Source organism: Cicer arietinum, chromosome 1 (genome assembly GCF_000331145.2).
Source record: "Cicer arietinum cultivar CDC Frontier isolate Library 1 chromosome 1, Cicar.CDCFrontier_v2.0, whole genome shotgun sequence".
Lineage (NCBI taxonomy): Eukaryota > Viridiplantae > Streptophyta > Magnoliopsida > Fabales > Fabaceae > Cicer > Cicer arietinum.
Genome location: NC_021160.2, coordinates 19,147,677 through 19,162,317, shown reverse-complemented (window position 1 = coordinate 19,162,317; position 14,641 = coordinate 19,147,677). Strand labels below are relative to the sequence as shown.

At 29.1% G+C, this 14,641-nt stretch overlaps 1 protein-coding gene across 1 annotated transcript; it reads right to left on the bottom strand.

The window, feature by feature from the left end:
* Positions 1-3,446: 3,446 nt before the first annotated feature.
* Positions 3,447-8,379, bottom strand: LOC101502914 (probable receptor-like protein kinase At5g18500). Its single transcript, XM_004488140.4, has 8 exons — positions 7,801-8,379; positions 6,430-7,099; positions 6,213-6,317; positions 5,939-6,061; positions 5,654-5,824; positions 5,357-5,486; positions 4,427-4,639; positions 3,447-4,206 (listed from the first exon to the last, which is right to left on the bottom strand). Exons 2-8 carry the CDS (start codon positions 7,077-7,079, stop codon positions 4,081-4,083), a joined length of 1,518 nt encoding a protein of 505 aa, XP_004488197.1. The 5' UTR covers positions 7,080-7,099; positions 7,801-8,379; the 3' UTR covers positions 3,447-4,080.
* Between the last annotated feature and the right edge of the window lie 6,262 nt (positions 8,380-14,641).

Here is a 14,641-nt window from a genome sequence, read left to right as displayed (position 1 = left end):
AAAAATGTCTCAATTATTAAAAAAATAAGTTGAAAAATAAAATAAAAAAATAAAAAAAATTTAAAATAATATTTTAAAAATAATATTGTTCACTGTATATTACATAGTACGGTGTCAAATGCGTGTGCTAAATATCATTTTTTTTTATTTAAAACTGATATGTTAAAGTGATGAAAGTTACTAAACTACAATGGGTTTGGGAAAAAAATAATTCATCTACAGCAACCCAAAAATTACAGAAAGAAATAGTATATCAAATAATATTAACAGTAAAAATAAAAACATACAAATAATTCTAATATAACCAAAGAAGAAACAATAATATTTTGAAATTCAGAATTTATATTATAAAAGTTTCGTGATAAAAATAGTTTAGAAAATATAACAAAGGAGGATACATGAGACAGAGAGAATGAAAAATTAGAAGAAAAAGTACTATAAAAAAAAGGAAGAGATCAACTGTTTTCCGTCATCAATCTATATTCTTTTAATCACTTTGAAAATATTATAATAGATGGAAATGCAGAAAAAGAAAAAATCAATATACACTCACATAGAGTATTCAAAAGTGTGGTGACAACAGACATGATCAAAACACAAATAAATATATTAGAATTGTACTAAAGAAAAAATAAAAATAAATAAACAAATTAATATTTTGATATCGTGTAAAATAAATAAAAAATGAAATTAACTCAAATAATTAGAATGATGCAGTAAAAAAACTATGAATAAAAATAGAAAATTATAAACAAATAACTAATTTAGTATTGTGAGAAGTAAAGTAATAAAAGCATATATTAATAAATAGTTAGAACAATAAAACATATAAATTTACAAAATCATCATCAATTTAAAAGAAAAGTTTTTTATGTATGGGCTTAACAACTTTTATATATAAAGATAATCGTTACTTTATAAAAATGTACACTTCCAAATCACAATAGTCGTCGTTACAACAGTGGTTGAAAAGTGGAATATAACTCAAAATCCACTCCAAATAGCTTCTTGATTGATGAATTCATATTCCTTGCCGTTAAGGGAATTTCGAATCAATGTATTCAAAATTTCGTGCAAGGTTAAATCGAAATAAAATGACTCAAATAAATATAACTTTTAATTTTTATTTTATAATGTAAAATACATAACTTAAATATGCATTGTCAGATTTTAGATCAAATGGTAATTACAATTTTGTGAATGTATCTATAGAAAATCAATATTTGTTAATTTGTATGACTTGTGACACATTCAAAGACTATTTAGTAAATTACTGAAGACTGGTTTTAGTTCATAACAAAAAATTGAGATATAGTTTGATCACTAAAAAAAAAAGTAAAAAACAAACGATTTTAACCTTGAAGAAAAATAAATTGTGATATTTTTTAATCCAACCTCAATATATCTTTTAGTGGAGACATGAGTATCCACTACGTCATAGATTTGGAAAACATGTTTTTCTATTGAATATTCACTTTTTAAACATTTGCACGATATTATGCTAATTCAACTATTTGATTAATTAAAATTTTCAATTTAATTTAAATTAATTATTTATTTTGCTGAATTAATTATATCTTTCTCTTCGATTAACCAAATATAATAGATTCACGAAAAAACTAATTGTTTATGAAACATTTTTGTTTTTCTATTGATGGGGCAACCAATCATAAAAAGAGACAAATTGGTTCATAACAAAAAGAATAAATTAGTTCATTTGTGTTTAGATTAGTCTATGTTTAGTTTTAAGGTGAAGGTGAGGAGTAACAAAATCAATTTGCTACAATTTTGTCAATTCTAATATAAAATTAAATATAAAAAAAACTTTAAAAATGAGTACTTTTAAAATGGTTAAATATTATATAAAATATATATTAATACTGATATTTGTATTGTAGATATTATATTTTTCTACGTTATTTTATTATAAATAAAATTGATGATTTTTATTTATCTATTAAAATATTATTATTTGTACATTTAAATTAATTTATTATATAATTGTAAACGAACACAGTTTATGATTTTTTTAACTTTATTGTATTTTTGTACTGTAGATTAAATAATTTAACTCATTTAATTAAATTATATTAAAAAAATTATATTTTTTATTGACATATTTGTTTTTCATTTTTTATAAAATGTATCGCGTACCCGTATAATTACACCGTACTCCTATCCCAATCTCATCATTGAAAAAAAGACACATAGTTTGGTTTATGAGAAACATTAAAAGATTCAGATTGGTTTTTCATAATAGACAAGGACCAATAGGAGAGTTCCAAGCTGCATAAACATTACTTATGTACGAATTCTTGCCTGTGTACAAAAATTGTATGTTTGCAATTATTGTCAATGACCATATTATCCTTATAGTTCACTAAGACATATATTCGATATGGGTGGTGTTAATATGGATGGATTAAAACGTGAGTGTCCCAATTTATTTTCTTCTATTACTAAAATAAAAAAAAAACTAAGAGAGTGATTAAATTAAGCTTCAAATTTTTTTTAATATAGATAAAATGGTAAATAAATTTGTATACAATTGCAAAATTTTAAATTAAAATCATTTAAAATATTAATATTTGTCAATTGAGGTAGATCTTACAAATTAAATCTCAAAATCTTAAATTTTTTTTTTCTTAGTAGAGATGTAAACATCACCTTAATTAATTCACACAACTTTAAAATCTTGTTTGTATTCTCAATATATAATCAATATATAATGTATAACCTAACTATATCAGCATTTGTTAATTAAACTAAACATAACAGCTAAATCTCTCATTTTTATTAGTTCATAAACAAAGCTTCACTCATAGTAGAATATCTTACCATAAACAACAAATATTGGACATTTACTAATAGGGGATCCAAGACTAAATAACTAAATTGAGACAGTCGTATTAGAGCATTTTTATGGTAGAATTAATACAAAAACAAGAAACCTTTCAAACATAGCCAAAGCATCAGCAATTTGATTTGCCTCCAAAAAAGTACAAGTAAACTGATCTTCCAATATAGTAAACTCCTTGAAAGACACAAGCCCCAGAAGAAGGAGCTTCAAGCTTAAAAATTCTCTCATTTCTCATCTTCTAAAAGCAGCCAACAGTAATACCAAAAATAAAGAGCATATGATATACTCATTACTATTATTCATCCAATATATCCATCACCATTGGACCACTATGAACAAAAATAGGTAGAAGAATTAACGACTATATATTCCCAAAAGAAAAAATTGATTGATGCATTTATTCATATCTCACTATCACTATCTTACTAATACAAGGTAAGTAAATTTTTAAGAACTCAAATTTAATGTAACATAGTTAAATATGTTCAAAATTTAGTTATTAAACTCTTTTCAATATCAGTTACTTATAACGTTTGTATTAAAAATACAAAATCCTTATCCCCTCTGCTATCCTGTTATCCAAAAATGAAGAAAAAACATTATTCAGTGGAATTATATAGATCTTTTCTGATCTTCCATAGAGCAAGGATAGTCTCTTAATGTAATAATGATGAAACAAATGAAAATACAAAAGAATAGTAATGAAACTATACAATTCTAACATCTACACCTAAGTTATAACAACAAATAGCTATATATATATATATATGATAAGGTGAGTTCTTCAGAAGTAAACCAATACTTAAAAATCACCTAAAATTCTAACAATGATCGGAGACACTCCTCAAAAGTAAAAGTCACGCCCTCCTCAGTCTTATGTCTGAGACAGTCATTTAATTGGTTTCGGTTCAATGAATTCAATTTGAGGGACACATTTGTTTTTTCATGTTTTTATTGAACAGACATCAATCAAGCTACTTTCTCAGTCCTCAGAACGAGGAGAATCATAAACTTCTACTTCCATGAGACGTCTATTTTTGTTGGAGTTTTGAACAATTTTTAAGCATCGGTCCACCTTAGAATTTGTCTATATTATAAACCATCCAAAAGTAACTGCTTCTTGCTCCATCTCTTGTGATATAATACGGAACTTACAGAAGCTCAAAAGAATGCAAAACATGCAACTTCACTTTTGTTCCTTATCTTGGAGACCACCATCTCTACATGTGTTGGTTCCTTCTGCCATTTAATTTATAATCAGTATTGTCACTCTTATCTGTATCAGAAGTCTCCTTCTGGCTTTCTACCTCATTGTTTCCTGCTTGACTCCTTCGCCGTCTTCGATCCTGAAATGTTGCCCACAGTATTTGAGAAACGATACTTTCCAAATAGTTAAAATAAATTAGAGGTCATTTACTTCTGGTGTTTTTTGATTCCATTTCCACTAATAAAATAAACAATAGAGAAGCCATTATGAAAGTTTTTGAAAATGCATTTTCAAAATCATTCGTCTCAAGGTATAAATTTCCATACTACATCGGAAAATATCAGGAGCAAATGTCAAACCTCTCGAGGTATAGGATATTCGTCTGATTCAAGCATGCGAACAACTTGGCTCATCTTTGGTCTTTTCTCAGAATCCGGATCAACACACCTCAATGCAGTTAAAAGGGCTCGTTTAAGGGCACTTGTCGAAGGCCTAGTCTCAATGTTGGGGTCCAACACCTCTTCTGAGCGCCTAAACCCTACCATCATCTTGAGCCAGTCTACCAAATTTACCTGTAAGAAACAACAAAAGATTGTACCAGGGAAAGTCCAACAGGTTAAAATAGTCGTAATATAAAGAAAACTATGAATCAACGAGGGTTCGTTTACTTTCGAACAATATTTTCAATTTACTTTGTAAATTGAATAACCGTGGCTTCTTGGGTGAGGGTTCAACTAAGTCCCTCACTGGTGGACCATAAAAATAACACCACTAAATTTAATTGATGGTCAAGATTTGTCAACAACAAAAAAATACACAATCTTGCTCCTAACTCTCCCATATGTGTGACTCTTTCCTCTTCAATGGTGTTTGGAGAGGCATTTGGGGAAATAAAGTTTCACAAAGTCCAAAATTTCTTTTTTAATTGTGATAAAGACACACCAAAAGCTAACTAGAGAAAAAGCATTTTCATAAACAACAAAAAAACTGTTTCGAAATTTTTCTGAATTTTCAAAAACATTCATTCTATTTCTAAAATGCATTTTCAAAATCTTCCATAATGCACTCTTTAATTTTTATTTTATCAGTACAAATGAAAACAAGAAATACCAAACGCAAACGGACCCTAAAGTTGTTATATACACCTAGTGAGATTTTCAGTGTGTTCCATTCTTCAAACTTGTGATTCATTTTAAAACATAGAATAATAGTAAGAGGATGAATTATACATCATTACAAGTAAATTGAGTTTTTATGATTTCTACGGAAAACCAATGACAGTGACAAACCTCGGCTGCTGGTCGGCTATAATCCACCGGATCTCTTCCTGTAATTGCTTCAAGAAGCAATACACCAAAGCTGTAAACATCACTCTTCTCATTTAACAAACCAGAATTGGCATATTCCGGCGCAACATATCTGAAAAAAATGCAGCACAAGCATTTAAATAATACTAATTATATACTTTCTTAATTTAGAGTATAAAAAGAATGCATGTCGCACCATGTCTAATTAAATAAGCATTTATAAAGAAACTCATTGTTAAACAGAAAACAATTTCTAAATTTGAAACATGAAAAGCTTACCCAAAAGTACCCATTACTCTAGTTGTAATGTGACTCTTTCCAGCACCTAGTAACTTAGCAAGACCAAAGTCGGATATTTTAGCATTAAAGCTATCATCGATTAGAATATTGCTAGACTTAATATCTCGATGTACAATTTTTGGCTCGATCGCCTCGTGCAAGTAAGCCAGCCTACAAGATATAATAATCAATCAAATTAATCATATATAAAAAGGAAAATCACTCAACAAAATAATCTCGGGACAACTAGCAGATTAGTGTTTTTTCAAGAAGAAATGAGCATACGCTTTGGCTGTTCCAAGGAGAATTTTCATCCGAGCTTCCCAAGTAAGATAGCCATGCTGCCGCATGGCTCCGTGAAGCCACTGCTCTAAGTTGCCATTGTTAACATACTCATAAATCAATAACCTGAAATTAATAATCTAAAATGGTGACGATGATGATGCAGACATTAACAACATTGTAAGCTTTTACGGTGTCAATCACATGAACAAAATCAAGAAATTGAGATGCAAACAGTCAAACACATACATAGCGCGGACATTAAACAATTTGCTACCTGTGAGTGCCTTCAATGCAAAAGCCCAAAAGTCGAACCAAGTTCTTATGCCGAACATGACCAATAGCCTCAACTTCCACTCTAAATTCCTTTTCAGCTTGTCCTCTGCATGATGAACATTAACGGTTAATCGATAAACAAGCCACATCTACAAACACACTAATAAAACACGAAATCACACCATCCAAAAATCGAAACTATTAAGCAGAAAACTTACAAATTATTTAGGAGTTTCTTAATGGCCACAGGATTCCCGTTAATAAGTTGGCCTCCATAGACAACTCCATATCCACCTTCACCGATAATATTGTCCTTCGAAAACCGGTTCGTTGCAAATTCCAGGTCCCTTAATGTAAACCAATGGCCCCATCCAAGGTGAGAGAATTCAGGCAGACCAGACAACGGTGACGGAGCAGATATAGGATGATGTGACGAAGACCTGTAAACAGAAACACTCCGAACACCGCTATCTTCGCCCGATTGAGATCCATTAGCATCTTTCTCTAAATTATTTAATGAGCCTGATTGACTACTGTTATCACCATTCTTTGTTTGGATCAAAACTTTTCCGGAATCATCATCACTAAACTTGTCGTTCAAGCTCATAAAACCGCCGTTGTGCATATAACTATTCGATGAAGCTTGATCGATGCTAATTTCTTTGATCTCTTGTGAAATGGATAGAATATGACTAAGAGGAAACATGCCACTGCTTTTTCTGGATTTCTTTCTTAAAGTAAGACATATTGATAGCACAATCAGAATGATTATAATGAATAAACCAACCATTATTCCCATTAATACCCAAACTTTCAATCCAAAAACAAATGTTTTCTTCGATAACCCTGAATTTAGATCGGACGCCATTTTGCTACAGCCGAATAAATCTGCAGAAATCAGATTTGAAATATTAAAAGGCCCTTGGATACATACAATACAACAAATCAAATTGCAAAATAAAACATTTCATTATAATATGTTAATAATTTATGACACCAAACTATTCAGAACTTCATTACCAAGAAAAAAAAGGGATAGAAAAATGGTTTGAACAAAAATAAATACTGCATTTAGGTAAGAAATTCACATCCAAACTTATCAAGCATAAATGAATTATACTAGTGAAAAGAAACGTTTAACAACCAAAGTTATTGAAAAATAGAAAACCAGGAAGCTTAAAAACAAAGAAAATTGGATTTTCATGTAACAATTGAAACAAATAAGCAAGAAAGATTACAACTTTGTTATTTTTAACATAGGCAAAAAACAATCCTAGTGAAGCTTCAAAGTTAGCCAACCCAAAAAAATAAATTGAGCCAAGTTGCTACACAAATCAAAAGACAAAAGGAACATTCTTGGTTTCCATCAGCAACAAAATTTGGGATGTTTGCATTGACAGTGAGAATGACAGAATCACGGTTGTGATTTTGACATAAACTACTGTCTGAAACTTCAACAAAATTACAGTGTCACCGCGAGTTTTGTCAAACTCACGTTCAATCCAAAAAATGCACAGACATTTTATGTCACCAATAAAAACAAGAGGCAAAAATTCTATGCAACAAAAAAGGTTGAATGAATTGAATACCTTAATTTCCACAACCAAAAATCCTTCAAAATTTTCTTTCCACCTCTTTTACAAACTCTTAAACAACTACTTCAAAACTAGATCTCTTACACTCTAAAAAACCTCTCGTAAATGAATCCCTTAGAACACCCCAAGTTGAGACCCATCTTCAAAAACCATAGCAATGTGAGATTATGGTTTCTGGGTTTTCTCAAATACTCAAAAGGGTACCTATATTCAACCTCAAAAATTGAACTTTAAACACACACCTCAAAAAAGTTACTATTTTTAGCTATATTTTGAGTAGTTGGAGGGAAATGGAGAACACAAGAGGCACATGAAATTCTGAGAAGAAGAAAATGATGATGTTGTATGGTGTTGTGGGGTTAAGAAGAAAGCATTGAATTATCAGTGGTAGGTAATGGGCAGTGACATCATTCACATTACAATTACAGTAAAAGAGAAGGCATCAACATACAAACTTTTATTTTTTATTTTTTATTTTTTATGTTTCTTCAAATCTCTTCTCTCTTTCATTGCATTTCATAAACTCTTCTTTTGGTTAGTTTTTACAATCTTTTTCTTCCTCTCTAATGTCCTTTACCTTTTCTCTGTCCCCTCCTACTTCATACTTGTACTTCTTTTTTTTTTTTTTTATTCTTTCTTTTTTTTTTTGGTACAACTTAATTCTTTCTTTTTTATTATTCATTAGCACGCACCAAATATTTAAATAATTTTTTTCTGAAGATAAATTTTAAAGTCTTTGTTTTTATTAAAGAGAAAGTCTTATCTATTTCTCCATCTCAGTTTAAATCGATTTATATATAATTTTAAAAAATAATTATTCATATTAATTTTAATTATAAAATAAATTTAATTTTTTTAAATATTTTTATTAATTATTATTGGTGAATTTTTATTAATTAACATATAATAAATACGAATATATTAATAAAAAATAATTAATATTATATTAATATCATAAAAAAATATAAGAAAAAACGAGATGAAAATAGTAACTATTTAAAATAAAATTTCAAGTTCTCTTGATATTATCTAGGAGAGTTGACAAAACAACTTATTATATTTATTTTCACAAATACTTTGTAATAACTTACGAAAATAATTTTTTATTTGTATGAAAGTTGTTTAATTAAGCTGTTAAGCAGGTATTATCTGATCTAGTTTAACGAAAAGGACCAAATGCAATCAATTTTCTCACGGTCTATAATACCCCTATTAAATATTTATTATTAAACTATGTCCTTTCTAGACAATAATCATATCTATGGATGATGGCCAAAACCTATACAACCAGCTGTGATCCAAACATTCAATTCTAGTTTCGCATCAACAGAAATCATTCAATTCTAGTTTCACTTTTCAACCATCATACTTTTTTTGATTGAATTTTTAATATACTAATGTTATACATGTTTAAACTATTAGAAGAACTAGCAAAGTAGTTTAAACAAAAATTCACATTTAATCTTGTAAGTTTAATTTAATTTTCAGTTAAATTTTTTAATTTTTTTTAAATTACATTTGTTTTTATTATTAATTTTTAAGATATATTAAAATATGTAAGTGGTTATTTAAATTTAAAAATTCGAATGAATATCATCAAATATTAAGATATAATTGAAACATCACAATAAATTGATTGTTCAAACTACTTTTAATGTGAAAGAAGTTAAAGACATTAATTATGTGGATACATTTTTATTACCTTGTTTTTAAATCTATGTGTGTTTAAATTTTTGTGAAGAAAATCAAGAAATATAGACTATTTATAAGATTTTATGATTGTTTTTTTGAACGATTAGTATGAGAGATATATTGTCGCGTCTTTGATAGAGTTTCAAATGATCAGAAACTTTCAATTGAACTAACATCTATCGAAATTGAGATAAAAAACTAACTGTACAAACAAAATGTAACGTAAATAATTAAATTAAGATAAAATAAACTTAAAGACTTAAGGAGGAATTGAGTTAAACATAAATGAGTATAGATGTATTATTTATTTTTCTTAACCAATTATTTATTATTATTTTTTTTTAATCTTAAATATAATAATTAAGTAATTGAACTTAAGTGGTTAATGAAATTTACTTAATGACAAATTATTTGAAAAAATCGAGTTTGAATCTTGACGATAACTACTCTTAGTCAAATTTTAATTATTTCTCGATCGAACTTCGAATTATTAATGTATTATTTATCTGCAAACCGGAATTAAAAAAAAAATCTTAAAAATAGTTGAAATGAATTGGTGGAAGTTACTTCCAATACCCTCCCACAACAATTTCAAACACATCACCTTTGAAATAACAAAACTATTGCCGAAGGCATCACTTAACTAAATAGCCAGTTAGGGATAATGAAGCCCCTCCACAATTTGATGTCACTAAGGGACATGTGAATTAGAGAAAGGGAAAGATTAGTAAAACAAAAAGGGAAAGAAAACCCCACATTTTGCAATCAAATAATTAAATGTGTGTCATCTCTAGACAATTTTAACATAAGGCTATACTATACTATATGGAAGCAATGATTGGTTTGAAAAAGGCCTAAATTTGCATAGATTCATATATGACACACAAGGCATGCTTTTATGATTTGCTTCTATGGTCCCATATTACCCCTTCAAGTAAAGTTATTGTGGTCCAAGTTAAATGCTTTATCAAGCAGAACCCATTTTTGGTTTTTACTGCTCCAAAAAGACATATTAGTGAGTCAGCAATTGGACGGTACCTACAAATTCAATTGCAATTTTTGAAAGGCATAAAAGGGTGCATGTATATTGCTTCACGTATCAGCTACAAGGGGGTATTATTCTTTGGACTTAGTGATTATAAAGCTATATAACTATGTTTAAGAAGAATGTTAATTGACTTATATCCCTTCTTTTCAATGTGCAATAATTAAATATTCTCATGACTTTTTTGGTTTCATCTATTTGTAACTCTAGCTCCTATTTGGTGTATTTATTATTTTATAATTGTTTATAGTAAAATATAAAAACTATTATAAATTGTTAGCGGATAATGACGAACAACTGAATGAGATTTAATTGATGTTTAGGTAGATAAATGAAAGTTGGGTGAACTAACATTAGACAATATGAGTTAGGTGAATCTTTCTCAAGTTCAAGAAGCCCTAAGAGGATTGTGAGATTGTCATAAGCTATTAAAAATATATGAAAATTGATAATTCAGCTAGAAGACTTATGAAAGTGCAGAAAAATACAAGAAATGAATATTTGAATTGTATTAATCATTTTAAACTTTTTAAGTAATTAGATCTTTATCAAAAGCTTATTTTCATTTTAATACACACTAGTTAAAAGAAAGTTCGAGGATACGACATAAAGTACTTAAAACATAAAATAAAGAGATAAGGGAAGATAAGAATACAAAAGTATTTTTTTATAAAAGTTCATAACAACTATTGTTATATTTAGTCATTCCCTTATAGAAAGAGTTTTTTCACTCCATTTGGAGGATTTAATCTATTATAATTGAATTGGTTAAGCAATGAGTATATTAACCATCTCTCTAGGTGTTTCATATTATTTGTCAAAGTCTCATCAGACTCCCTATATTATATTGCCCCAACAAGCAACCAGAAGTACTATATCTTGATTCCTCAAGCCTACTGCTTCACTTGCATTTTGAATTGAGTATTTTTTTTCTTTGCCTCTCCAGACTGAGTATTTATTCAGAACTTATTCATACTCATCAAATATATAGTCTTTAGATTATTTAATACTATTAGCTCCACTCGCCTTTTGAGTTGAGTTTTATAGTGCCTCTCTAGACTTTCCACTAGAGACCTTCTAGTCTTCTCATTACTCGTGTAAAACTTGTGTTGTTGAGGAACTAAGTGTTTAAAAGTCTCTCCATACTATAAGTATTGTTCAAACCGCCTCTTTAGGCAATCCACTAGAAGTCTTATAGTCTTCTCAACAATTCTGACAAGCTCCTAGTGTTTGGTAATTAAGTGTTTACATGTCTCTCCATACTTAGCATTTTACAAAGATGGTTGTCCCTATTGTGCGAGATTACAAAAGATTGAGTGTGTGTCAGATATGAGCACAAAGTCATTATAGAATTCAATCTAACTCTCAGAGAGGATATTACTATATAAATCATATATGAATCCAAATAAAATAACTCATTTAAGATTCATTTAGATCGTACTTGGTTGATTTACATCAAGTTCTTGTAACTCCTGACATAGAGAATGTTTCTTTTTCACTCAATTTGTTAACGATTTTTGTAACTCCCAACATAGAGGATGTTTGATGTTTTTATTTCACTCAATTTATTAACGATTTTTTCAAATGCCTTATTTGATTGAACATGCCTTTTCTATTTACTGTTTCTAATATAAAAATTTATCTAGTATTAACACTATAATTAATTGATATTGTTAGTTCACTACAAGAAAATTTCTACTTTTGAACCAAAATTTTGGAAGAAAAGAAACGTCATTCCAAAAAAAATAGTGTTTTCCGAGGAATATGTTTCTAGGAAATTAATTGCTTAATTTTTTTTTGTTAGTAAAAATATTATCAAAGAACCAAGTCCTTGCAAACTTGCCAAGTGTGCATTAGTGATAAGAGGGATCAAATTATATTTGCAGATAAAAGAACTAGATTACTTCAAATACAAATACCTAATATTGTTGTTTTGATGATAACAAAGAAAAAAAAAACAATTGTTCACTAACTAGTTACGCTAAATGTGCAAATTGTTTAAAATATAGTGAGAAAATATGTTGTTGACTATCTGACATATGTAACACGAGCAAGTGTGACTTAGTGATAAATGTTTATGTGTGAAGCCCATAAAACATATTGTCAACTATTGAACAAGTGAATATGTTCACTAATAAAAGCTACTCATAACTTAGAAGAAAGACATGTTGATCAAAGTTATGCGAAGCTTTGGTCTAAAGAAGTTAGTTCACATTACTATGTGAAACTTATCCTCTGAAGAAGAATATAAAATCACATATTCAATGTTAGAACAAATGGGTCTAACCGAGCCTCTAATGAGTAATCATCTAAAAAGATAAGCAAAAGAATCAAAATTGATCAAGCTCCTAAAAACAAATCAAATGATCAATCGTCTAATGAAAAGAAACCAAGCATGACAACCCTCTAGTCAACATTTGTTTGAATCTGAAGATCAACAAAGATCTAGGAAGCTCAAGTCGCCTCTATTGCAATGATATACAATACACAAATTCCTTTAAAACAAGAAAAGATCATGATCTTCTAAGTACCAATTGTAATATGTTCAGTCTGAAGAAGTAGTGTCGCTTCTCTATGATCAGATGATGTGACTTAACAACACATAAATCAAGGCACATGTCATATCAGCACTGTTAATCATAACTTTCTCGTCCTCTCCCTCTTTGAACTCGGTATCTAAGGGATAAGTACCACCGCACATTCATTTCCACTACAAATTGAGCTACAACTCAATTTGTAGTGGAAATGGATGGGTGATGGTATTTATCTCCTAGGTACAAGGTTCGATTCCAACGAAAATAAAATTAAAAAAACTCATTATTTCCTATGGAGAGGAAGGAGAGCTAGAAAGTTGTGATTAACAGTCCGATAACGATAAGGGTTTGAAGAAGTTGATGATGATGTCCAACTTGTCTCTTATGAGAACAAACTTCGTGTCATGTCAAAAAAAAAACTTGTAAGATTGACTGTAAACATGTCTAATGGTAGCAACCACGTTTAATTAAAAGGAAGTCTGGAGAGACAAGTAAATATTTGGTTCCTCAACAGTGCAAAAATATTTTATTGTTAGGATTGTTACGAAGATTAAATGGTCTCTACTAGTAGTTTTTAGAGGTAGTTAGAACAAACTAAAGAGGCAATGTATGATAGTATTCTTGAGGAATCCAAATATTGTACTTCAAGTTGTCTATTAAGACATTACAATACCGGGAGCCTAGTGTGGTAGAGTAAAGAATATTAAACTCAAGAGGTGATTAAAGCCATTCTTGAGGAATCTAAAGACTGTATTTTTAGTTTCCTGCTGAGACATTATAACACAGGAAGCATGGAGAGGCTGAGTTTATAATACTCAAATCTTAGAGAGGACTAGGACCATCTTTCTATAAGGGGAATACTAGATGTAGTAACAATTATTGCAAACTAATATAAAAATCTTTTTATTTTCTTCTCCATTATCTCTTTACTTCTATTTTCTGGTTCGTTGTGTCTTATCTTCCATCGTTTTAAAATTTTAACTAAAATATAAGTATTTGATAGATAATTTATTTTAAACTGACAAAGATTTTAAAAATGATCAACACAATTTAAACCTCTATTTTTCTTGTGTTTTCCAATACCTTGAGAAGAGTTACACTAAGAAATGATTATAGATTAATATCAAACTGTATAGATATTATCTATATGTTAATAACTTTCAACCGCCAATGGCTGATCTATATTGTAGTATCTTCTAATGTAAGCATGTTCTTTAATTTTTCTATGTTTTTCTCAACATCCTTGACGAGGAATTCATGGAAGCACTTTATATTTATATATATATTTTGGACTTCAAATTTTGAAATTCTTATGTTACTTTTCATGCCTCTTAGGCTCCTAGAATCCATGAAGTCATTTTGTGTCCTCCTTCTTGTGGTTGGGTAAAGTGTAACATAAATTTTGGTTCTACTGCTGGAGATGGTAGTTTTAGGGACAATTCTGCTCTATCCTAGGATGCTTTGCTTATGGTACGAGATCTTCTTGTTCTTCACAAACTAATTTGCAACATGGATGTTTGCTATTTAGGTGGCTTTTACAAAAAAGTTGGCTCAAATTCTAGCT

Coding starts and splice junctions, on each gene's coding strand:
- LOC101502914 (XM_004488140.4), bottom strand. CDS start 7,079: ATGGCGTCCGATCTAAATTCAGGGTTATCGAAGAAAACATTTGTTTTT. Junction 6,062..6,212: donor TGCATTGAAGGCACTCACAG/GTAGCAAATTGT, acceptor TATTAATTTCAG/GTTATTGATTTATGAGTATG. Junction 4,640..5,356: donor ATAGCCGACCAGCAGCCGAG/GTTTGTCACTGT, acceptor TGTTTCTTACAG/GTAAATTTGGTAGACTGGCT.